Below are 25,011 nucleotides of genomic sequence, written 5' to 3'. Positions count from 1 at the left end.
CCATTTTGAGATGAACAGATGTCCCTGTGTGGATGAGACTCAAAGCCTGGTGCACACAACGAGCTGCGCCCATCTTGTCTTGTCTGATTGCTGTCAGTGGGAGCAGAATGAGAGAAAACTGCCCAGCACAGTCAAGTGTTGTAGCCTGTGATGGGCACAAGGTCCAAATCCTCATCTGAGCTAGCTCCACTAAGGAGCATCAGCTCAAGGGATTGGTTGATATGTTTCTGAAAGATCTGGGAGTGGGAGGTAAGATGGAGACTACTACAGTGACAAAGGAAAGGTTGGGAATATCAGGTCTCAGGAAATACGAAAAGAGGTGTTTCCTTTCTTTTATTCCCAGACTTAGTGCCCTTACTTGCTTATCATTCCTTTCTCATTTGCTTCAACAGTAACCCAGGGAAGGGACTGCTGGGGTAGGGAATACCACCACTGCTGTTTTGATGTTTTAAAGACTGAACAACTGGCAGCTGTTTTAAGATGGCTCTAAGGTTGGGGATATTAAAACTTGATGAAAGAGGCTAAATTTTCTCACGGAGCTTACTGCCATTGTGTATCATGAGATGTGTGGAGTACCTGCCTCCATCTATCATCACTTTGCTCTAGCTGTTAGAACATCTTTCTTTCTATCCCTCTGTCAAGTAAAACGTAGGTGATCATTACAGTTTTGGGTAAGTACATGTTTCTACATTGATTCTTTGTAGTATGTGTATGTGTACACATACATGAAAAGAAATATTTATTTCTGTGGGTGTATAAAATACATTTGCACACACTTGCTAAAAGATAAAAGTGTTCTTTTGAAGCTCTGCTGTCTCATGTGGGGAAACAACACCTTTGACAATGTGATGACATCCAGCATTATTTTGGGAAGGTCAGGCAGCAAGGGCTGTGCTGCCCTTTAATGCAAGTTACTGAGCATGTGGGTTGCAGGTCTTGTCTTCGAACTCTGGTGCAACCTGCTAATGCTTGTTTTTGCAGAAGTGATCGGAGAAGAGCCTGCAGTGTTATGACAGCAGACATTTGAAAAAGCAATGTCAGAGTTTTCCTGAGTGAAGCTGCAATTTTACTACTGAATTGTTGATACCTTTTAACGTTTTGAATTAGTAATGAGTTTCTGAGATTAGTATTTTAGAGAAAAGAGTAGGAGTATTTTTGTTAGTTTTTAAAGGAATTGCCTCAGAAGAGTTCAACTTGAGAAACAGAACCCAATGGGCAGCACTTTCATTGGGGAGTCCTTGGTGAATGTTAAATCATTTATCTTTTTCAGGTAAAGCCCCTCCACACTATTCAAGCTTAGCATAAAAAAGATCTCAGCTTCTAATCCATGGAGATTAGTTTAACTATGAGGCATGTGAAAGTGACTGAATTATGAAACCTCAAGTTTCATACAAATTTTCACAAAACCCTTGTAAATTGGGCCTGTATGTTTGAGTGCATTAGTTCTTTTCTTTGTAAAACTATAATGCAATAGCTAGCTAGCAAATTAGTCTTCCAATAGGATTCTATTACAGATCTTTTCTGAAAGCAATAGAAGCAAATGTAGGAAGGTGTATATTTCCTAAATTAACAAGAGCTTAGAATGAGGGGGAAGGCTACTAGCCACGAGTCACAAACCAGACATACAATTTATGCCTTGGAATACTCAGAAAATGCTGCATTTCCTTGATAGTGGCAAAATTGTGATTCAGCATGCTGCTCAGAAAATAAGATGTACAGTGGTTTCCTTTAAGAAATCAGCCAATTATCCAGAATTTGAGGGTAGAAATTGTCCACAATCTGGAAGTAACAAAGAGCTCCAGAAATTATGCCTGGATTTTGTGTTTGTCTTGCTGGTATCCAGGCTTGTCAAGAGTACTCTGCTTCTCATGAGCGCCCTGAATTTGTTGAGGAAATAAAATAAAAACATTAATGTTATGGTTTAAGTCTTAAATGCAGGTATTACACTGCACTACACACCTGAGCTCATTCAGGTTGTGATGCACAAGTCTGGTTTTAGTTGTGTGTGCTCTAATCTTAGTTAAGCATAAGCCAAATTACCACTCACATTCATTATATGTTTTTGCTTTGCAATCTGGTCCAAAGGCCATTGAAAAGAGTAATAATCCTTCCATTGACTTCAATAACTATTGGATATGAGCTTTAGTGCACTTAAAATATGCTAAGAATGTTTAAATTAATTTAAATCTCCATGCTTTTCAGGAAATAATTTTTTTTATTAATGCTCCCATTAAATGACTACAAATAATAGTACCTAACATTTATACAGTGTCTTTTATCCCCAGGATGTGAACATTCTGCATAAAACAGAGTTAAGCAAAATTATATTTATCATTATGTGACATGTAAAAGAAAATAAGTTGAGAGAATCAGATACCTCCAACGCAGGAATTATTGAAAAGCTCTGCATTCAAATTAAAATATTGATTCCCTCTGTAAGGCTCTAGACAAGAGCCATTTAATGTGCTTTGATGTTGAAGTGTTACAGTGATGATATGTTATCAGTACTTTTTGCTTTTTTTTTTTAAAACTTTTGCTTTTTGGAAAGTAAGTTAAATGTACTCTGGAAGTGTAACTGAACCAGAAGTGAAGGCTGGTGGTTGGGCTTTTTTCGATACTTTGTTGTTTCCCATGTGCTATCCCATAAGGAGTTAAAGTGTTTGGGGAAGGAGGAAACAGAACAAGTATGTAAGTGTTTGGACTTTGCATCATAATTCCTGCTGGGACCTTAAGCACAATGGAATCTCCTTGTTTTAAATTTGGGGGTTGAACAGAGAGAGCCTGGTTTTGGCTGCTGCCCAAACAGCTCATTGTGCAACTCAGTTAAAGGAGACTCGTATACAAAGAGCTCATATACAAAGAGCTTATTCTTGGCTTAGCTAGAATATAATTTTTGCCACTAAAATGACCAACCTAGGGACTTAGTGAATAAAAGTGATTCGTGGTTCTCCACAACTGGGATTATTAACTGTGTCAGTTAGGAGCACTGGCAAAATGTATATAGATGAGAACAACATTGAACAGTTAATTTTTAAATCACTGCCTCAGTGCAGTGGTAATATATGTTACAATCGCTGAGAATGAGCAAAAGGAAATTCGCATTTATTATTTTCTTTTTCAACATTTTTTATGGCATGTGCAGTACTAAGGAAAAAAAAAAAAAGTCTTTCTGCAATATTCTTCTCATCTCCTGACTAGTTAAGCAGAGGGTAATATAAGCACATATTTCAGGAGAAATCCATGCATGGATTTTTGTCATCACTCATACTTCTGCTTAATACTTGAGGAAGATGGATTGGTGGCATGGTAGGATCCATCGCTGAGGAGTGAAGTATGACACACTCTAACCAAGCACAAACTCATAGTGCTGCCTTTCCCCAACTTATGGCCTGGTGTTAAGGTGTCTTTGGACTGTGGCACTACTTGCTGTAATGAGTGAAAATTACCCCCAAACATAAGTAAAAGTACAGTTGGCTGTATCCTCTGCAACTTCATCATTTAAATTCCAGACTGTAGAAGTTAACCATCTGCTTGCACAGGAACTATAGTTTTGCTTTGTTTTTATTGTTTGAGTCTTGTGAAGTAATAAGCACGGGGAATAAGATGTTTTAGTTCTCTGCTGGTCGTTTCAATGGAGCATAAAGGTCAGTAAGAAGGCTGGTACTTTGGGTCTCTGTGGGGTGAGTTAGAACAGGAAGAGACGGGAAATTAGCTGCGTATTAATTATAGCTTCCTTCGTATTTGCCCAGCTTTTTACAGGTGAAAAGGAAAGGGAAAAAGAACCAAAAAAACCCACATTATGCTTCAAAAGAAAAAGTATAATAGCAGTGAAACACAGATGAGTCAGGATTTATTTAATAATTACTGGAATTCAAAGAAAAGCATGATTCACAAATACAACCAGCCTGCAGACAACGGAAGAATCCCGATACTTAGGAATGTGGCAATCATGTTTGTTTATGTTCTATAAGAAAATATTTTTGAATGATCTTTAATTTGAAGCTACTGTAGCATTTGAGTGGATAGAAGCTTTTTCTTTTCTGGATTCAGATGGTAGATACCTCAGGTCAAACTCAACCCTCTATAGAAAAGTAATTGGAGTTACACTGAAGAGTTTGGCGCTATATGTTTATTACAGACTACCCAGCTTCTATTTATGGCAGGACTATGGGTCAAGGTGCTGATAGAGCAATAACATACTTAAATAAATGATGTGATTGCAATTCAAATGCTCACTAGCCAGTAATTGCACATTCATGTTTTGCACTATATGAAATGTACAGGCCCAACGTCTCTGACATAGAGCTAGCCTATTTTGCTCCTAACATCCATAACTGATGCAATTCAAACACTTCTCTGAGAGCATGTTTAAGAAAATGGGAAGCAGCGTACAAGTGTTACTCATGGAAGCCTGTTTCAAGAGGTTCTTTGAACACAGCTATTGATAGGTTTTTCTAACATACATATGCAAAATGTAATTGAAATTAAATTAAATGTCAGCATGACACCATTAAAGAGCTAACATTTGCCATCTTCTAAAACAACTATTCTGAGCAGTAATGCCATAATCAGGAATTTACTCACTCTTTCCCTTTTTTTTTTTTTTTTTTATAATATTTTAGACAAATAAAGGCGATGCCCTTGCAAACCGTGTCCAGAACACATTGGGAAATTATGATGAGATGAAGGACCTGTTAACCAACCATTCTAACCAGAGCCACCTTGTAGGAATCCCAAAGAATTCTGTCCCACAGACCCCCATTGACAAAAATGAACAGAACTTTTTCCCAGAACCACGAAACAGGATGATCCCATCTCATCAGATCAGTGGCCACTCATCGACATCAATGCCTCCACCTTCTTCATTGTCATCTAATTCTACTTTGCTACACAGTCACCAGAGCAGCAGGAAGTCGAGGACAGACTGGTCACGTGGTGGTCACAACTCTAGTGGGGCCCAGCCAAGCCAATCCAGTAGTCAGCAGAGTCGGGCAAAGCATAGCTCTTCTCATGACCAGCCACAGGGCAGGTATGAAGACCTCTATAATTGTCAGAGCGAGCAGCATAAAAGCGGAGGAACTGAGGAAGCAAATTCTATGGCAGCATCTTCACATTCGAGGAGGCATACTCATTCAAAGTCAGCAGCTGGAGAACATACTTACAAAGAAAACAGTCATTCGAAGTCACCCACAGAGCTTGAGTTTGTAGGTCATGGTCCTGGATCTCCACTTCCTTCCACATCTTTGTTATCTGCAAACAATGGTCTTTCGACCCAGAATTTCCCACCAGGACTTCACTGTAAAAACAGCATGGTGCAGCAAAAGCCTACAGCATATGTCAGGCCTATGGACGGTCAGGACCAGGTACCCAATGACTCACCTGAACTGAAACCTCCGATAGAAATTGAGAGTGGATATGGAAATCAGGCCTTTGGAACACTGCTGGAAGGAAAAGTGAACACACCTAGTTCGAAGAACAAAGTGCCAAAGCTCAACATTCCTCCTGTTACTGAAGTAAGTAGTTTAAAATATTGTCTCTCTTGTACCACTTGAGTTTTTCCTGCACTGAATATTTTCCTCTGGAAATATGCTGTTCCATTTCCTGGAATTATGGTCTAAAACATTCTTTTTTTCTAGAGTGTGCTTGACTACTTTTGGCAAAGTTTGTCGTGATAGTCCCAGTAACAATATTTAATGAAGTTTTAAAAGCAGAGTTTGGAATACTGACATTGCTTATTTCCGATCAATGTTAAAAGGTTGGATCTCTGCTTGATGTAATATATTTATACCAGCTAGAATTCTGGATGGAGAACTCTAATAATTCATCTGCAGTTTTCACTCTTGCATTTTCAGTTAGGAGCTAGTTTGATAGAAGGATTGCTGTTTTAAACTCTAAGGAAAAACAGCAGTGTTCACATTTCAGTGGTACTAAATAGTTCCACCAGTAAGGAGTTTATTTGCAGGGTTTGCTAAATTCCCATTGCTTTTAATGGAATTAATGTGGCTTAAGTTCTGAGTAATGCTTATGAAAATGTGTCCCATTAAAGCTTTTATGCATTTTGAAGAGCTCTTAATATTGGGATTCAGTCCCAGTCTCTGCTACCAGCAGTTTAAGCTGTTGCGTTTTGTATTGCTGGTCAGTATAGTAGTCCTGTGAGGAACATTTTAGTTGGTTCATATTCGTGTCCATTCCAAGCACAGATGTATAATAAGGATACCAATTGGACTATTTATAGTCTGTATACTTGTGCTCTTATTCTGAGTTTCTCTAAAGCAGTAACCTTGGCCAGGTAGGTTTAAAGCATACGTATGAGCAGAATTGCAATATGGGTGTTTCATAGCTTTCTGTTTTCCCCAAAATATTTCCCTGCTTGGTAATATTTTTATACTCGGAATGAGGAGCGATGCATTCTTAAACTACTTTATTGCAAAAGGTCAGCTTTTTCTATTGGAATAATTGTTTCAAGCCAATAATTTGTTTGACTATTTAAAAACTTGATGTTATTTATTAACATTCCAGGCAGCAACAAAGACTGATGTGTTTTGCAGCAGAGCTTGGAATAATTTTCTGGGAACTGCATCTGAAAACAGTAAAAGGCCTATTTATATCAAGTGGAATCTGAGGGTTGCTTGCAGATGGTGTTTTATTAGAAAATGTATTTGTTAATAAACGTAGCTTTGTACAAGATGACTTTACAGATGTTTCTGTTTATTTTTACCTTAGGTTAAAAATCTGCTGATGTAGATGGCTTCATAGTCTGTTGCGATTTGTCACTAGCATTGTTTGGCAAGTAAATAATTGCATGCAAAGGAAATAATGATGTTGCAAAAGCAAATTTTTTCACTTTTGCCATCTATTAAAACTATGAGTCAATAGAGGCACTTCAAAGTGCAGCATTAATACAAAGTATTTTTGAAAATGGAATGTACCTTTTACAACTTGTATCAACTATTAAGAATGCATTTTTTCTTTCTTTAATTTTTGAATGAAATCCTGTCACTGTTTAAATCAATTGACTTGTTAGCAATGTTTTTTTGGGCCGCAGTCTTTTTGTGTAGCTCTAAGAACCTCTGATGTGAACTGTTGCTTTTGGAAAGATTCCTCATCACACAGATGAAAAATTATGTTGTGACTTTGTTGCTATAGCTGCTTTAGTTTACATCCTGAAAACTAAAAGTTGTGTAGTGAAAAGTACAGGTGTATAATTAATTTCATTTATGATCAGATAAATGGTTAACTCTAGGCACTTTAGAAATGAATGCAGATAATAATCTTAAAACAGTCAGTGTTATAAGAGTGAACAGTGGTTTGAAGAGGGAAAGAAAACCCAAAGCTGTGTTAAGGTGACGAATAATTTCCTTTCCGTTACAGAACATCTGACAATAGCCAGAGTGATGGATCCTTTACAGGCAAATCTCCTCCCGAGTTTGGAGGGCTGGATTTTTTTTCGCCTGTGTCAGGACTGTGAACTTTGGCCCTCTGTGTTTTTGCACAGATGTGTATCCTGAATTTGATTTACCCTGCGTTCAGCAATAAAACTTCCAATGCGATGTTATAGATAACTGGTTTAGTTTAAGCTTAATCAGAACTGACAGTGCACACCTGTGAAACCCATAACCTTTTCAGAATGACTGCAGCGAGTGGCTCTGTTGTAATCTTTATACAATTGATGTGGAGGCTTATGATCCTTCGGTGGTGCTTATCAATTTATGAACCTTCCCTAGCCACCTTGAGCCGTAGTGATCTGCTTGAAACAATTTTGCTCCTGCTCCACAGGTTTCCATCCTAACGCTGTTCCAGGTGGTGGTGGCGGTGATCTTCTTCAAACTAGCAGTAGGGCAGTAACTTTTTTGGGGCATTTCTTCACAATTTGTTCTGTGTCTCTGCTGTATCTTTGAGCCCGTTTTTTCCAAGTTGCTGAGTGTACGTGTAGAGTTTGCACACCATATGTTTTTCAGTGATTTTTCTCAAAATTTTGCATGCTCTTAAGATGAGGAATTCTGTGAAGAAATAAAATTCCTAGGTGATGGTCCTGCAATAATGGCATCTATTAAGATGTGCAAGGTTGGAGAAGAAAAAGGCAGTTTTTGCTATCTTGAGGGGGAGGGGAATAAGTAACCAAATATTTGAACAGGCAGTTTTAAAAGATGAGTTCAGACTGATCTGGAAGTATGATCTCATTTATCATGGCTTAATGGAATAGGATGTTGAGTGCCCTGGAAGCATTCTGCCATGTGTAAGGAAGTGATCAATTTTATAACATAATTTGTGTCACTTGAAATGTTGCTTTAAGAATCTTTGCTCATTCGCTGGGCCCAATTCTGCCCTCAGAGATGCCCATCCATCTTCCAGCTCCTCTGGAGTGGACAGCATTGTTAATGCCTTGCTGCTGGCATCTCTCCACTGTGCAATGGATTGTGGTTTAGTGATTTCTGAGTTTGTAGAGATTCATGGTAAGTTCACGCAGACTTACCAGACTGAGTCGGTGTGTAGTGTTAGCAGCACTTATGCACCTGTGGACTAATCCTTGCCTCTGAGTGGATGCTGTCGTGTGATTTCAAGACCTTGACTCACCCACAGAAAGCTAGTTCAGACCTGTCTGCACCATGCGTGGCCATTTCTGGTAGAGAAATAGGAACAGCAGAGCCCTTGTAGACTTCCAGTTATGTCCTGTAAGGATTTCTTTATGATTTTGCGAACCTTTTGATTTCTTTTACCTTTCTCCTTCATTTTACTTATCAGTATTGTTTTCTAAGGGTAAAGGTAAAAAAAAATGAGTGTTTAGTGGCTTGAGCAAAACCCAGTGTAATCACTAGTACCCGGGCTTTCCAGCCTCTGAGATTCAGAAACTGTGAAGCAAACCTTTCAGAACTGGGAGGCCATAAGGCCGTTGTGTGACTTCAGGGGGACATGCAGAAATGCACCAGATATCATCGCATAGAATTTATAACAACGGTCCTGGAGCTAAAACTGATAGAAAAATTGATAGAAAGCCTCAAGCTGTAAACATTTCCCGTTCCTTTCTTATTAACTCTCGTGTCTTTAGTCTGTACTTACATACATAACTACACACCTATCTATATTAATTTTGAGCTCGCATTTAACATTTGGTAAATCATGGGAAGCCTGGAACATCGCAAAGACCTTTTGTATCGTGTAGAATTCCACCTACTTAAATTGTATGATGGCAGATGATTGTTACCACTCAAAAGAGAACTGTATAGTTAAATCCCGTGCGTTTCTTCAAAAGAGAAGCGGTTAGAGACCATAATAATAGCTGATCCTCTCTCTGCTGCATTAAAATCCAGAATCTTGATACATGTATGCATATTTAAACCTCTAGGAATCAGATGCTTACAAATTATTTCAAATCGACTAAGTCAACAGGAGATAGCTGAAAGAAAGCTTCCACTTTTCAGATTGGGCTCAAACACAGATTACTGAGTAAAGCAAAGGGGATTAAGGTCTGTGGGAACATCAAAAGATGCATTCCTGGAAGATCTTACGTGCAGTTCTCCAGAACAATGCATGGATTTCCAATAAATGTTTAGGGACAAGAAATCAAGGGCAATGGAGATAACGTTTGAATCTCAGAGCAGAGTTTTTAAATCTCACTGCAAAATTGGCCTCACATTCCTACAAAGTAGCAAAGGCTCGTATATCAAATTTTCCCAAAAATATAAAGCTAGGAAAAAATCCAAAAGGCCTACAACATCTGTGTCACCACCCACTTAAGTAATAAAAAATGGAGAACTTCTATTTTCACTTTACTTCTAGGAAAATATTTTGACGTGTTCAGTATACTGCAAAGTGATAAGCTTCTGTTACATGTTTCAAATCATTCTGTTATCGCTGCATGTATTGATTAGCTTAGTACTTTCTGAGCTAGCTATAAAAAAGGCTGCTCTCTTTCTGCATTAAAGAGCAAGAAAAATTGGCAGGTAGATAACCATATTGATTGAACCTAAATAGTAAATGCAAGAGGCTTATATATGACTTACAGTACTCTTTATAGGAACCAAAACCAGTTTAATATCTTTTTTTTTAATTGAATGGAAAGTAGATGTCTCTAACCACCCCACACCCTTTTGATAGACACGCTACTCTAGTTGCCAACTGTAGTACATTACCATGGTTGTGGGCAAATCACTTTTTTCAGATACAAGCTTTAGCTGTTTCCCCGACTTTGAGTTCTGAAAAAGAATGGACTGAATCACGCATTAAGCTGAAATCCCTTTGCTTGGTTCATATTTCAAAAGTCTGAGGCGAAAAACAAACCCAAAGTGCAGAATTTCTTGCAGTATTACAGGTTACAGCCATATGTTTTTCATTTGTAAATACTGTGAGAAGTAATGTTCTTGTGATACTTCTAAATGAAGACCATATGACACCACTCGACTGAAGACCTCTTATTGTGGCCTTGCTAAGGCTACTGTCCAATTGCTTGGACAATTGCTAGCAAAGCTGTTTTGCAGGGATAGCAAGAGGACAGCTTGCCTATTTTAAATCAAACATAAAAAAACATATTTAGGGCCTGATTTTGAACCACTGTGACCAATGGGAACTTTGCATTTCACATCAGACTGCAGAACAGGGCACTTACATCGTAAGTCAGTTGAACAGGTGTAGTTAAAAGAACTGACCATGTATATTTGGTTTGGGGAAGGAAGGGTTAGATAGCTGCTTAACCATTCTGCATTTATTAGTGTTTTTTTGGTTTGGGGTTTTTTTAAGCTACTCCTAATCTTTTCTTGCTGGGAGGAAGAAAAAAAATGAGAGTGCTTCTGTTTGTCAAGAGTCAGTCTCATGGTGTCTTGAAAAGTGATTTTTTTTTTTTTTTTTTTTAACCTTTTTAAAATTCCCAGTGCCAAAGTAACTGCTTATAAGCAGCATGGTTTTGGTCCAAGTTAAGTGTAAGAAATACTGTTATTCAAATGGTGTCATTTGAAATGTCACAAAGTAAAATGACCTCAAAGGCTTTGGGGAGAGCAGTAGTATAATTTGGTTTGCTTGAGCAAAGATGTGGAGGCATCATTTAATGGCTGCAGGGGGACTGTAAGGTGTATTCATAGCTCTGCCAATAGATTTGGTGTGTGACTATGGGACAGTCACTTTGGTACTTCTCAAACTCATTATAGCCAGTTTAATTTGTGGAGGTTTTTTAATCAAACAGGAGGCAGAAATCTTTATCAATCCTGTTTCTCATTTTGATGAGTGGTCCTCAGTGCTTTGGTGCATCTGACTAGGAAAGAGGGTTATAATATTTACTTTTTACCCTTAGGGGAATATTGTTCGGATATCTGATGGAAAAGCATTATTATGGCTGCTTTTCCATAACTAAAACTGCATCTCTTATTTTTCCTCCCATTAATTTAAGGAAAACATCACAAGCCATATAAAAACAGTGTTAAGTGTTGTGATATCTTCATGTTGACTGGTAATGTACTTTTTGAATAATGACCAGGAGTCGGTAGAGCTAATTTTTCAGCATCTTGTTTCCATCCATCTGGTATGCAAATGAATAAGGAGGGATACTCTTGGATCTTGGTAGTCTGCTTACTTGTCAGCCACAAGGTCTGCCTTCTAAGACCAGTCCAGCAGGTGTAACCAAGTTGGAGCCTCTGCACTATTAATACTTTTCTGGAACATGACCTGCTATAATAAATGTATTCTCTGTGAACAGTAAAACAAAGAATGCTAGTGTGAGAAAAAATGAGAAAATGCTATTTTTCAGGTATTTGGATTTTTTATGACGTGTTTTTTCACTCTGGGCTGTGACCAGCCCTCGAGTGAACAGCACCTATGCTTCTGACTGAGAACAGGATTGGCAAGTATTTGGGTATCAGCATTTGGCCTTCTGTGCTAGAATGAATGGCCATTTGTAAACTTTACCATCAGCTGTGTTAAATATTATTTTATCTGATGCAAACCTTTAAAGTAACACACAGCTTAAAAGAATCTACTTACATATTCACTCCTCTTTCCTGTCCTAACTTTCAGATTTTTTTTTTCCACAAATTCTTCTGTTCTTTTCGTTGTAGAGAGCGCAGGAATTAAGGTTTTAAATAATCTAAGAACACTGAAGTCACGTGTTTTTTTAAAGTACAGGCAAGAGATGCACGTGTTTTTGCATGGGCAATGATAGCTGTTGTGAATCATCACTGCGACTGAATCTGGGGCTTCTTACAACAGCCTCCGTTTCTTGAACAAGAGCAGGGACTCGTGCTAGTAGCTATAATTGACTTTCTCCCATGGCCACTCATTTAGTGAATATGATGAAAATATTACATCCAACACACACCTGTTAAATGTATAAACGAGGCATAAAGAAATCACAAGAAAATCAGGGGATGTAAATGTAGACTTGGAGAAGAAAGTTCTAATCCAGATGAAAATGGCAGTCAAGTAGAAAATTGGACTTTGCTTTATCTGTTAGATCAGTAAGAAACAACTGGAATGCTCTCTTGCAAATGCCAGGAATCTGGGCAGCTGAATGGTGCAGAAAGTGTGATCGGATATTGTAGAGGTAATAGGAAACCAAACACAAACCGTCGTTCAGATGCTTTGATTTCAGATTAGATTTGTTGTTCAGATTAGCAGTTGAGACTGAAATACAGCTAGCGAAATGTAAAGGAAGAGGGATAGTACCATATGTTGTCAAGCTGAACGAAGATTCAGAAAGGATATTGCAACAAGTAAAATAAGGCCTCGGGAAGGAATAAGAAGAAAAGGTTACTTAGGCAACAGAGGTGTGGAAGACATCAAAGAGATGTGGGTGTGAGCTGAACATACAGTGAACCTTTGCTTCAGCCTTTGGTAGGAACATGTTGACCATGAAGCAGAGGATGGACGGTGGGAGTGAGGACAGGGAAACTGGACTTACCACAGGGGAAAGGGAAACTACAGTACCCAGGTGTGGGCGGCTTTCTGATGGGAATCACAAGAGCAGAAGTGCTTAACTGCTCTTAAGCTCATCAGACGCCATCTTGTGAAAATCTGTATGTGGTACGCAAGCAATGAGCCCATGATCCAGAAGGCAGCCTCGTCCTGCTCTGGGCTCTTGCATTTTTACATGCGCAAGATGCTTAACTCACACGCACACCTCTGGGTATTCCGTATGCTTCGTTCATTGACACGCAGAATTATGCTCAGATTGTAAACCAACAGAGCAATACCATACGAAACATATTTATAACATACCTTCAAAGTGTGAAAATCAGAGCAGGGTCTTATATGAGCATTTCCGGCTTTATGGCCAGAGCCACCCTGCTATAAGCTAGTTGTCTCTGATTCAAATATGGAAAACCATTTAGAGGCTGCAGGTGAAAACATCGTATGGGAATACTTTAATAAAAAAAAAACAGAGTGAAAGAAAGTTGAACATATAACTTGGCAACTCTCCATGAACTGCAGATATAGGTTAAAGTTATTTAGTTGGCAGGCGATTGCTAGTGTATTAGCAATGTTGGGGGGAAAAAAAAAAATCTAATTTCTGTATTTTGGCTTGTGCAGTAAAGAAATTCCTCCCACATAAATATGTTCATTTCACCTTCTGGGAAGTAAAGAAAGGAAACTGTAGCTGCAGTCTGTTATTTAATCTTCCTGAAATTAGCATTTGGTGCTCAGGAAGATTGAAAGATTTAATGCCAATGCCTTCCTCAAAAGAAAGAAATGACATACCACATATGTTTTAGCACTGGTTAGACTGTTAAATGGAATTAATCAAAATCCATGTTAAAATATTTCCATGTGTTAATTAGCAACGGTTTGGAACATTAAAATACATATTGGCTTGGGAATAAATTAGTGAAGAAATATCAGATTGAGTTTGTGGGCTTTTAATTGCAACATAATATACTGTGTGTTTTACAAAGGTAAATGTAAATATGCTCCTATGAAATGCTATGGCAATGTGCATTTAAAAATTGTGTAATAAAAGAACCTAAAGCAGGCTTTAGCTATGGCAGAGTGAGTGATACTATTTCCCATCTTAAAAGAAACATTAAATCATTCCCTCATATAATAAAGCAAGAGAAGAACAGTTAAGAAATGCCAAGAGTTTCATCTCAGGCCAAAGGAAGTTTTAAAATTCCTGCTTTGAAAATCATGATGATGGAGCAGGTGCCAACACCAGGTCTCCTGTTGCAAGTAGAAGAATTCACTTTTGCCTTTCTATTCCTGCTGGGTCACTGTAAAGTTTGTTTCCCATTCCCTCACGCTAAGTCTTGAGAGCAGCAGAATATCATAAATTTAGTTAAGTATGTAAATGAGACCGGACAAATGGGTATGTTCATTCTCTTAAGTTAATACACGCAAGGGAGGTAGAGGTATCTATGGTAGCATGATAGATCCTCAACTCCTAACTGAGAGTAGAGGGCATGGTTGGCCCACAGAGTAGGGAGGACCTGTTTCTCTTCCTAGGGAGGGAATGACTATTCTTTTCCATGACAAAAGAATATGTAGGAACCACTTCCAAGAGATTTCCTCAAGTTGCATCCCAGGGTTGATCTCCCATGATCACATTGGTGAGGATGATTTTGTATACATCCAGGGCGGGGAACTTAAGAAGAAGATAGGTGTTGATTTTAATTTTTTCAATGGTTGCCATTCAAGTAGCCATTTGTAAAATAATGTTGAGTGTAAGGAAAAGGTTTGGGGAGCAGAGGGACGAAGAGGCAAGGTAAGCACAGACTCAGTCACTTTCCAGGCTAATGAGCCTGCTTTTGCTTGGATTTGCAAAGATCTTTGAGAGGAGTAAGTGATCATAGGTGTAAGCCTCAATCCCCATTAATACTGCCAATTAATACTACCAGTCTAAACATATTTCAGTTAATACATGTTGCTTTCCCTTGCACACTTCCTCAGGGTAATCTCCCATTGTTATATCCCCCAGATGTGTAAACACGTTGTGTTATATTTCACTGAGCTGCAAGCTGTGACACTTAAATCCACAAGACAAGCTGGCAATTATTTCTGCTGTTTGTAAATATCCAGACACCCATTTACATTTGCCAGTATTTTCAATAAAAACACTGAGATAATTCTTTCTTAAATACGTTAAAACACTGACACGTACCCTTGGTAAACTTAGAAAACTGTGAAGATCCTCAGGTCTCTTGCAGGAGTCAGGATTTGGGTTTTATTACTTAGAATTCACCCTAAATGAAGGCTTCACGTCCTGGTCAGTAACCTACATCTGTGGGGCTTAATCCTTTTTGATGCCAAGAAACCCTAACTTCCATGTCATCAGAAACAAAAACATCTCGAAAAATATGTAATTTCTACCGGCACATGCTAATGACACTTGAATACGCTTAATTTTGAACCTCTCCTTACATCCAGGAGTGGCTTTCTTAAGCGGCTTCCTTGTGAAGTAAAACTTCACAGTATATTTTGCATTGGGAAGAGAGAGAGACTGTAACATCTTCCCTTCCTGCCAACACATGCAGTTACACATTGACATGAAATATGGCACAAATTTAGCTAGGGAAATATTAAAAAGGGTAATTTTTATTCAAAGCAATTATCCTAGCAACCACATAATTTGCTGCACAATACCATGATCACAAAGGTCACCATTTAACATGGTTTCATGGCGAGGACCACGCACTGCGGTGTCATGGACCACAAATGGTTTGCAGATCCAAGTTTGGAAATCAGGGATTTAGGGCTATGCCAATATTTCTGAAAGCAAAACTTTACCATTAAAGTTTCCTAAGGTCTGTGGAGTCGCAAAAAGCTAGTGAGGGGATATGCACTGTCTGTGCCAACAGTTGACATTTTTTCATTGTCATAAATTATTTCTTCCACCACCAGATAGAAAATAACTGTGCAGAGTGGAATGGAGGCAGGGGTGCATTCAAAAAGTTTCTGCATGTGAATACAAAGAAATACGTTTAAATCCCACTAAATTTCTGCTTACAACTGCTATTGCTTTTTCTCTTCCATGTAGTGATAAACTAGTTCTTGCCAGTTCCTTAAAACATAAAATTCCCAATTCACTGTACACCAGATAAACAAAGTAAACCAGACTGAGGAGCAGACCCTTCTCTAAGGGGTGTAGAGGTGATTGTAAAATACAGCCAGGTTAGACCTGTTTTACCCTTTGATGTTGGCATTGCTGTGCAAGTAATCCCACTAATTTCATGTGAGGACTAAGGTTTTCTGATTTTGAACAGAAGCAGCAAAACTGGGACATAAATGGTCATCTGAATGAGACTTATTTAGGACTAGCAGCAAGAGTAGGATGTAGCAGGGGTGTAGAGAATTATTGCTTTTCAGAGGAGAAGAAAAATTAAAATCTGCAAATGCTGTTTTCGTAAATGCATTTTATTAAGATGTAACTGCACCTGCATTTCATCAAGAAAATTGTTTGCTACAGTTTTTAATATACTTTGATGTATTGAATATATTTGATTTATTTTGATAATAATGTTTTTTCTGCATTTATTAGTATTCTACACACTTCAAGTCCCTAGTACCAAGTATCAGATCTTGTGAGAGATGGCCTGTTTACTTACAATTCTCATCCCACTTTTTCAGAACCAGTGTTTTAGCTATAATGAAGACTTCAGATAAGCAACCAGATTTTAGATGCTTAGCTAAATCAGGAATATCGTATATACTGCTGACTTTGCTCGGTTAAAAGAGCTGAGTGCTAGAAAGAAAAAGGGTATGTTTCTGTTAGGGAGCACAATTTGGAAACAAACTGCTCTTCCCCGGTTGCTGCTCTTTGGTTCATTGAGGAGTGGTCTCAGGATATGTGAACTAAATTTCTTTAAGTTGAAAGAAAAACAAGAGAAGCTCTGCAGGGATGCCCGTAATATGCTCCAAGTGCTCCCTGGTGCTCAGGAGAAGTCAAACTAGTGCCATGCAGCCCATTCTCTCGCCTCCTCTCCCTCAAGACACACACACTATGTTCACTGGCTTCTTGGCACCAACTCCTTCTCTCCACAGATTGACTCCTATTGTGCTGCGCTTCTTACGAATGTAGGTACAGCTTACTTCTCTGGCACTAGGACAGGTAGTGGCCTGGAATAAAATTAATGGTCATCGTGTTATAGAAAGGGTGACTGACTTCTGTAGCTTGCCTGTAAGAACTGTAAATGCCTATATGAGCAGGTGGCAAGAATGGAGAAGACTCTGCCTTCTCCTCACCACAGGCTACACCTCTAGGTGGACAGCCCAAGTCTCGCTCTTTGAGAAGGGAAAACTTCTGTAAGTGGTGGAGGCAACTTCCATAACTAAGCACATTAAAAGGGAGCTAATTTTTACAGCCTAGCATGAGAGATTTTCCGTAACAAATCTTGCATGTGGTTTCAGAAGCGGGAGCCCAGAACAATTCTCCATGTTCTTGGCTGCTCCAGTCATTTTCGTTTCTAGGGTGAGGCACGTGTCAGGTCACTGAAGGACAGAAAGGAAGAGAGGCATGAACAGAGAGAGGGATTTCCCCTTCCATTAGCCACAATAAATATGTTTGTTCAAGAACAAATGGCTGGAATAATAAGACATGCAGCTCTGATGCTGAAGAAAAGGCTACTTGTGTCAAATACATAGGAAATACTGTTCACAGATAAACCTTGTAAAATTGTAAGGATTGTCCTTCTACGAGGCCAGGTTTACTTGGAATCCTGAGCGTATAAAGGCCCTGTATTTCGTTATTTTTCCCATTAACTAACATGGGGCACTGCATGATGAGTAAAGATGTGACTCCAGGGGAGGATTAGGTTGGATATTAGGAAAAATTTCTTAACTGAAAGAGTAGCCAAACATTGGAACAGGCTGCCCAGGGAAGTGGTGGAGTCACCATCTCTGGAGGTGTTCAAAAATGTGTAAACATGGCACTTCGGGACATGGTTTAGTGAGCATGGTGGTGTTGGGTTGATGATTGGACTTGATGATCTTGAAGGTCCTTTCCAACATTAGTGATTCTGTGATTCTATGACTCTATGAACTGGGCTTTAAACTATTTCAGTAGAGTGTTGTGCTTTACTGCAAGCTGCCTTGGAATTTGGCGCTGTAAGAATGCCTTATTGAGTGGGATTTCCAGGTTTGAAGTCAACAGCCAGAGGCAGAAAGAAAATGCTATCTCTGTGGCATGCCTGTAATAAAAAGTTTGCTTGAACATAACTCCCTTATGATAGCAAACCCGTGTATAATGGCGAGAATATTTACTTGGCACTCTCTAGGATTACCTATGGCATTTTGTTGTAATGGTGGGGAGAGAGAGAGACGGAAGTCCAGAGAGAAACCGAACCTGTGGCAGTGGGGTGTAGTGGGGGTACTTCCATGGCTGTCCCAGGCAGAGAGGTGGCACGGGAACCAGTGTGGAAAGAATGGGCTTAGAGCCCAGGCTAAAGGCAACTGCAAGTAAAAATGTGGCAGTTTGTGTTGGCAAAACAGGAGACTCGATCAAGAGCAGCCAGAACTGAAGGAACGAGCTGCAGTTGGCTGTGACAGAGAACATGGGGGGAATACCTAAAATGTGCTGAGGGTGTGTTACCTGACTTTCCCTGCTGCTACAGCCTCTGTTTGGGCTTCTCCAGAACCAGGCTGTTTCTTCTTTGTGAGGTTCTTGCAGATCTCATCTTGCTTCCCTTTCTGTGCGTACCTGGTTCTTCAAAGGACAGGAAGTAAAACTGACTGCTGCACTGCGTTAGTGAATTTGAACCTTTGCGGGCTTTGTAGATTATTATTTTTCTGACAGTCATATCATCGGTTTGTTTTCTCTGTGTGTGTGCATATGTGTAAATCCAGATGTAAAATTACAGATACGCAGTACATAGACAGTCATATGACCACTTAGATCTACATCCACACTTGCAGTACAGAGGCTGAGAAGGCTTTTCCTGGCACAGTGTTGTGGTTTCACAATAGATCACACATGATAGAAGTGGAAAGGAATTACATATTTTGTTGCCTCGTCTCCTGTGACATAAAGCCACGTGGAGATCTTCACTGCATCTGGTTTCTGATTTTGCTCTGAATACAGACAGATATCACAGGCTCTAACAATTGTCGTTTCTGGTCGTCCCTCCAAAAGTGAGACCCAAGGGAATTAGTTTTCAGCTGAATGCTCTCTGTTATGTTCAGTGCTTGAATTTACTGGCATTGCTTGTTTGTCTCTTGCTGAGTGGGATCATACAATTACTTCTTAAATTCCTCTTTGTTCCTACTTTCACACTTAGTCCCTCTCAGAATGAAGCAAGACCAGCTTTGCCCACAGTGCTGGTACCCCATGGCTCCTGGCACTTACTGTGTCCCCTGCAGTGGGAAGGGTGCAGGCCTGCAGTGCGGGAGCCAGAGGAGGGGAGGAGGAGAACGGTTTGGCGTGTTGGCCATGGTGTCGGGAGCTTTGTGCCTTGCGAGCTAGAGGGTAGGAAGACACTGCAGGCACTAGGTAGAAGAGGAGAAAAGTGAAGGCATCAGTGCATGCTTTAGCGGACATGACAGAAAGGGCCTGAGAAGGGGAGAAGTACAAGGGAAGAGGAAGGCAGGTCTTCACCTAGGTGCAGGATGCTGGACTCTGGCTGCCCAGAGGATGCAGCAGCAGGAATGCCCACCTGGACAAATGGCAGACCTGGAGGGTGTTCTCTTGGCTGATGTCTCAATTGTCTTAGCCTCTTCCTGTGACTTGTTTGCACCATTTGAAGGGAGTAGCAGTGACTGCAATAATGTGTTTTTAGATCAGATCACTAATACTTCCACTCTAAGGAGAGGTAAGCTGTGCATGAGACTTCTGCCAAACTCCAGTTTCCTCTTATATACCATCAGATGCACGTTGCAAATAGCTGCCGCTGTGATAGCAGCACAACCTGTACTGTTGTCATAGAAAAGCCTGAACATTTTAAATGAGTGCTGGGTACCTGAGAACAATCCAATATCTTCTGTTAGGCAGCTTTGAGTTAGCAAGCTGCTCTTAAACCTTGAGGTGATCATAGTACACATATATAAGGTGTAGAACCAAAGCTTCTGTATTTGTGTATGTATATAAGAGAAGGTATTCAGATGTGTTCTCCCCCCATTTTTCATGTATTTTTACAGTGGTGATGGCTGGACTTTGCATGTGGATTGTTGTGATCCTACATCCTTGTAGCAAAGTCTTACCTTGGATTGAGTGTCACATTGAGCAAAGAACATAGCAGATATTTTGGAACAAAGATTTCCTTTGTGGATGATTGCTTTCTCTCTGCTGTCAGGAAGGGGAAAAAAAAAAAAAGCTACAGGACTGCATTTACCACAGCTCTGTGTCTGAGCTAATAAACTCTGTAAGCCTGAGCTGAAGTTCTCAGCAATTTTTTTTTTCCCTAGCCTGAAACATGGGCTGAGATAACTCAGGTCTGCCCACAATAGACAGCACAAATATTCCTTGAAAGGGTTCCAAATGTTTCAAGGTCTGGATAGCTACAGCAAGAGTTTGTATGTGTGTATAAAAATATATATCATATAGGATGTGTATAAAGCCATTCGAAAATTGAGCAAAATGTGCACATAGCTCTATTGAGATTGCTCTTGGAGAAAAATATTTGGAAAATTACAGAGTTCCCTTTTTTAAACAAACAAAACCCACAAAACACAACAAAAAGCCAACACTGGCATTTTTGCATGTGGCTGTTATGCAAGTCTCCTTAGGAGTTACCTTTGACACTGCTCTCTTAAAGTTGCAGCATCTTGCATAACATGCTTGCACAACAAGTACTGCATTTCAGAGGCAGCAGGTTTAGACCCAAGGCAGTAAGCAGCGATCACTGCTACTGACACTGTCTGCGGCATTTTGTGAGAATGTTCTGAACCGTTCCAAAACTGAAGGATAGAAAATGGAGTAGAGAAGACTGTTGGGAAAAAGAAAAAAAAAAAATCCCCACAGCACATCAGTCTTGCACATTTGGATTTAAGTAAAACAGATATAAGTAATTATTTTAAAATCTGGTGCCTAAGCTTTTGAGTTTATTTACTAAAAAGGAAAAATCAATGCATTTTCTCCGAGAGGATCAATTTGTGCTCCTGCCAAAGTCAGTGTAATTTTTATTTTTGGCTTCAGTGGAAACAATTTTTGGCCATTTATAATTAAGGTCAATAGACAAAAAGTGTTCTCTATTTCACCCCCTTCCATACATCTGTAATATGCCAAACCATGAGACCCAGATATTAACCTACTCTTTTGCAGGGATTTTATTTTTAAGGACTGAATTCCAAACCCACTGTTGCTTATAGAAAACTTGTCATTGACTTCAGTGGTGTTGGATCAAGACCTGTAAAAACAAATTCAGAAAGAACCCCCCTGAAATAAGCATGTATAGATCATGACTGCACTATAGATTGGACTGGACTCTTATGTAGATCTTCAAAACACCACAACTTTCACTGAAACAAGCTCTTGGGAAAAGAAATGGAGAAGTTTCCAAATACTATAGCTGCTTCAGTATTCATACATAATAAAACCAGCTTCTGTAAATAACTCATTTTATCTGTCAAACATTGTAGGCACATATGCCACATTAACTTGTCACTGGGGTCATAAATAAACAATGTATCTGTCTACACATTACTTATGTCTGGGGGAAAATGAACAAGTACACAAGAAAAACAGTAAGGAACATATTTTAATTGTAAAATAAAATGTTGGTGTTGCTATTGCTAATTATTTTAAATACATCTGAACTTAAGAATATAGTTCATAATTCAATGCAAGATGCAAAAGGGTAACATTCAAACAAAATCATGTTAATAATGCATCTAGTATGTATTCCTTAAATGCATTTCTACTCCCAGTCATTCAAGAACAACTCTGGGCACATTTTGACTCTTTATTCTTATCAACAGAAAACAGCCCCTGTGCGAGCTGCACAAGCAGAGTTTGGAGCCACCGCAGTGTCTGTAACTGATGCTCTAACGATGCTTGAATTTGTAGCTGGAATCTTCTCAAAATGGCATTTGCAGATTTGGCTCAATTCCATCAGAATCAATGGTGTTTTCTGTACATAACCATACAGAATTTACATTTTGGTTTAGAGTGTAGGTCCTGACTCTGGTTTACTGTATATCAATCAGCCAATCTTACTTACATCTCTTCAACACTGCCAAATGGACTCTCCTTTCTAATAGCCTGTTTGCATGATTTCTGCTTAGCAGTCTGTACGGCTTATTTGTGATCACATTTACGCACCAGAGATAATAGGAGACTTCTAATGAGATGCCAAAATACCAGGAACCTGCTTTAGACCACTGAAGTATCTTGGTTGTCGAGATACGTTCTGTACACTTTTAATTTTGTTTTCTGTAAGCAGCATTGTCACTTAAAAGACCAATTTCTGAGCTGTTCTTAGAATAATTTTCTTGATGTATGTTTGAAAACAAGCAAATCCAAACCCAACAAACCCACAGATTCCTTTCATCCCTTTCTAAATTTGTTGTACTTTTGGAAAAAAAAAAAAAATCATCAACCAGCTGGGTATGGATAGGGATAACAGGCGCGATTTATGACAGAGTAAAATGAAGTTAAGCTCTGCCTGAGCCAAAGTGATAGTAGATCTTATATTTATATTGTTAGATAATAATTCTATAATTATTAATGATAATATCATGATTTAGTGTCTGTACTAACCACTAATACTGCAAGAGAGGCAATGTTTTAAAACAAAACAAAAGTCTTCATAAATTCTGTTGATTGGCTAAAATATACCTTTTATATTAATAGTCTTTCACCTAAGCTAATGAGCCAGAATATTAAGATTTAAGACATTAGTGCTATTAATGTATCAGCTAATGATGATGAAATTCAGCCTTTAGATAGTTCCATGCATCTCTTGGTAACTTAAGAATGGGCAGAATTTGACCCTACATCTAAAACACCAAAATACCACAATAAAGGACTAAGGTACATTTAATCCGGGGTTGATCAAGTCACAAGGTAGCTATATCTTTGGAAAGAAATGTATTTACTTCTGCTTGACATGCATATAGCAAGAATCCATTGTGTGCATCCATGTTATTTTCCTTTGACACTGTTAAATACCTGGTAAGTTGCTTTCTGCCTCGCACAACATTGCAAGTGGCATGCTAGAAAGCATATACAATCTATAAGGAGCTCTTGTTCCTGGATTTAAACAGCACAGGTATGAGAAGAATTCCAGTGCTGACACCTCTTGTTAACAGCCCTTCTATAGGTGCTTAAGTTCAAATTAGCTGTTCTGAAACCCAAATTAGAGTCAAATCTGATGTAAGCCAATTTACTCTGCACAAGAATCATGGGCAATGAAAAGTGTTCTGCTAGATTGCTGTTTAAATCAGATCACTATAGCTCCCTTGGTGGGAAAGTAGTGCAGAATAACAGTGGCCAGCGGCTAAATGTAATTTAATTATTGGGTTTACATATTGGTTAGTTCTTGTATTGTTTAAAAAGAAACATTTTCCAGCCAGGTGTACAATGTCTGGCCAGTGTTAGAAATCATTATAAAAAGCTGGAGAAATAATAGACTGATGATCTAACACATTTAAATTAAGCAAGGTCTGATTGTTGATTGCTGAAGGGTGGTGAGTTCATTTCCATCGGGGGCTGACATTTTGTCCTTCTTGTATATCGCATTGTTAGTGGTATAATGCATACAGAAATATGGTGATGAAAAGCCTGAAGACTTGGAGTTTGAAAATGAAGCTTCTTTAGGTTTGAAATATCTGTTGTTTCACACAGCAGTTTTCCTGGTTGAAATCACCTGGTAAATTTGGGACCCTCCATTTACTATTTACAAACCAAAGAAAAAGAGAACTAATAAGATGTCAGTCCATCTTTATCTTTCATCTATCCGTTAGACTTTCTTATAACTGAAAGATACTTCAGACTGCTGAATGGAAGGTGGGCATCATTGTTCTAATACTGCCCTTTTTCCTCCAAGTGTATCGTAACGGCAAAATTCCATATCACATCATTGTTTGATATGAAATTGCTTGATAGGGTGTGATGACACATTCATGTTATGTTAGCAGCATAATTTAACTGCTCCATTTTTTTAAACCATTTGCAAAAGTGCCTGAAATGTGTGCATTATAAAATAGGGTCATTACAGCTATGGTTGAATTGGCATTTCAGTAATAAACCCTTTGTAGAGGGCTAGATGTTAATGCAAATTTTTTATCATTATAAACGTGAATCAGTCATCAGCAATATGGAGTGACTTCATAAATGGACACTGGAAAACCTGATTTGCTGAATGCTGATACTGCAGCTTTCAAACCCTGAAACAATGCCACCAAAATGTTTGCCAGGGGTGGCACAAGTTGAGAACGCAGTTTGCTGGTTGTTGGAGGGAGGAATGCTACTCACGGCACCATAGGTCAGGAGTGGCTGGCATCTACTGTGTTTGGAGGGAAGGAGGTTGAAATGGATTGCCGTCTTCTAAACATAGCCTCAGTTTGTGCCTGTATTTCATACAGGTGCCAAAGCTCATCTCATTCTGTACGTCTGTGGCATCGTGGATCCAGCCCTCTGTCTTTACTCAAGGGAAGCCTACTGCAGTAAATATGAGTGTCTCCCAGTAAAACTGATAGAGCCCTTTGCACTCTGTTTCAGAAGAATGTTTTTCATACTGTGTTGAGAAGTGCCCCTGTATTGCACATAGCGAACAAAAAGATTTGTAATTTCTTCAGTAGAGGCCTTGACTGTTCATACGCTTAATGATTTTCTGCATTTTTATTAAACAATGGTGTTATCTCCAGTTGAAAACCGCCAATAAACATGACTTTTTACTGTGATGAATTTAATGTCACTTAGTATGTTGGGACTAAAGAGGACATTTATGAATGAACTATAGATGAGCAAGGTCCATTCCCTACTGTATGTCTATTAGAGAATGAAATGGTAGAATTTGTTCTGTGATGATTTATAGAAATTTTAACTTTAAAATATCTAGCTTTTGTTATTGGAAAGGCTCTAGTAGTGGAAGCACATACCCTAAGTAGGTATCAGGTGAAAATGCAAATGGCATTTATCAATTTCAGTTCATTTTGTTTAAATTT

General features: G+C 38.9%; 1 protein-coding gene across 1 annotated transcript in view; it reads left to right on the top strand.

The window, feature by feature from the left end:
• AFF2 (ALF transcription elongation factor 2) overlaps positions 1-25,011 on the top strand; it is a gene marked incomplete at its 3' end in the record, with an annotated part of 338,544 nt that overhangs the window by 91,432 nt on the left and 222,101 nt on the right. Inside the window, exon 3 of the mRNA XM_082004365.1 lies at positions 4,623-5,513. Within this exon, the coding sequence (XP_081860491.1) occupies positions 4,623-5,513 (891 nt within the window). The remainder of the gene's footprint in view (positions 1-4,622; positions 5,514-25,011) is intronic.

This window comes from Phaethon aethereus, assembly GCF_964289735.1.
Source record: "Phaethon aethereus genome assembly, chromosome: 10".
Classification (NCBI taxonomy): domain Eukaryota; kingdom Metazoa; phylum Chordata; class Aves; order Phaethontiformes; family Phaethontidae; genus Phaethon; species Phaethon aethereus.
Note: the sequence above shows the minus strand (reverse complement) of the source record. Positions and strands in the feature narration are given on the sequence as shown.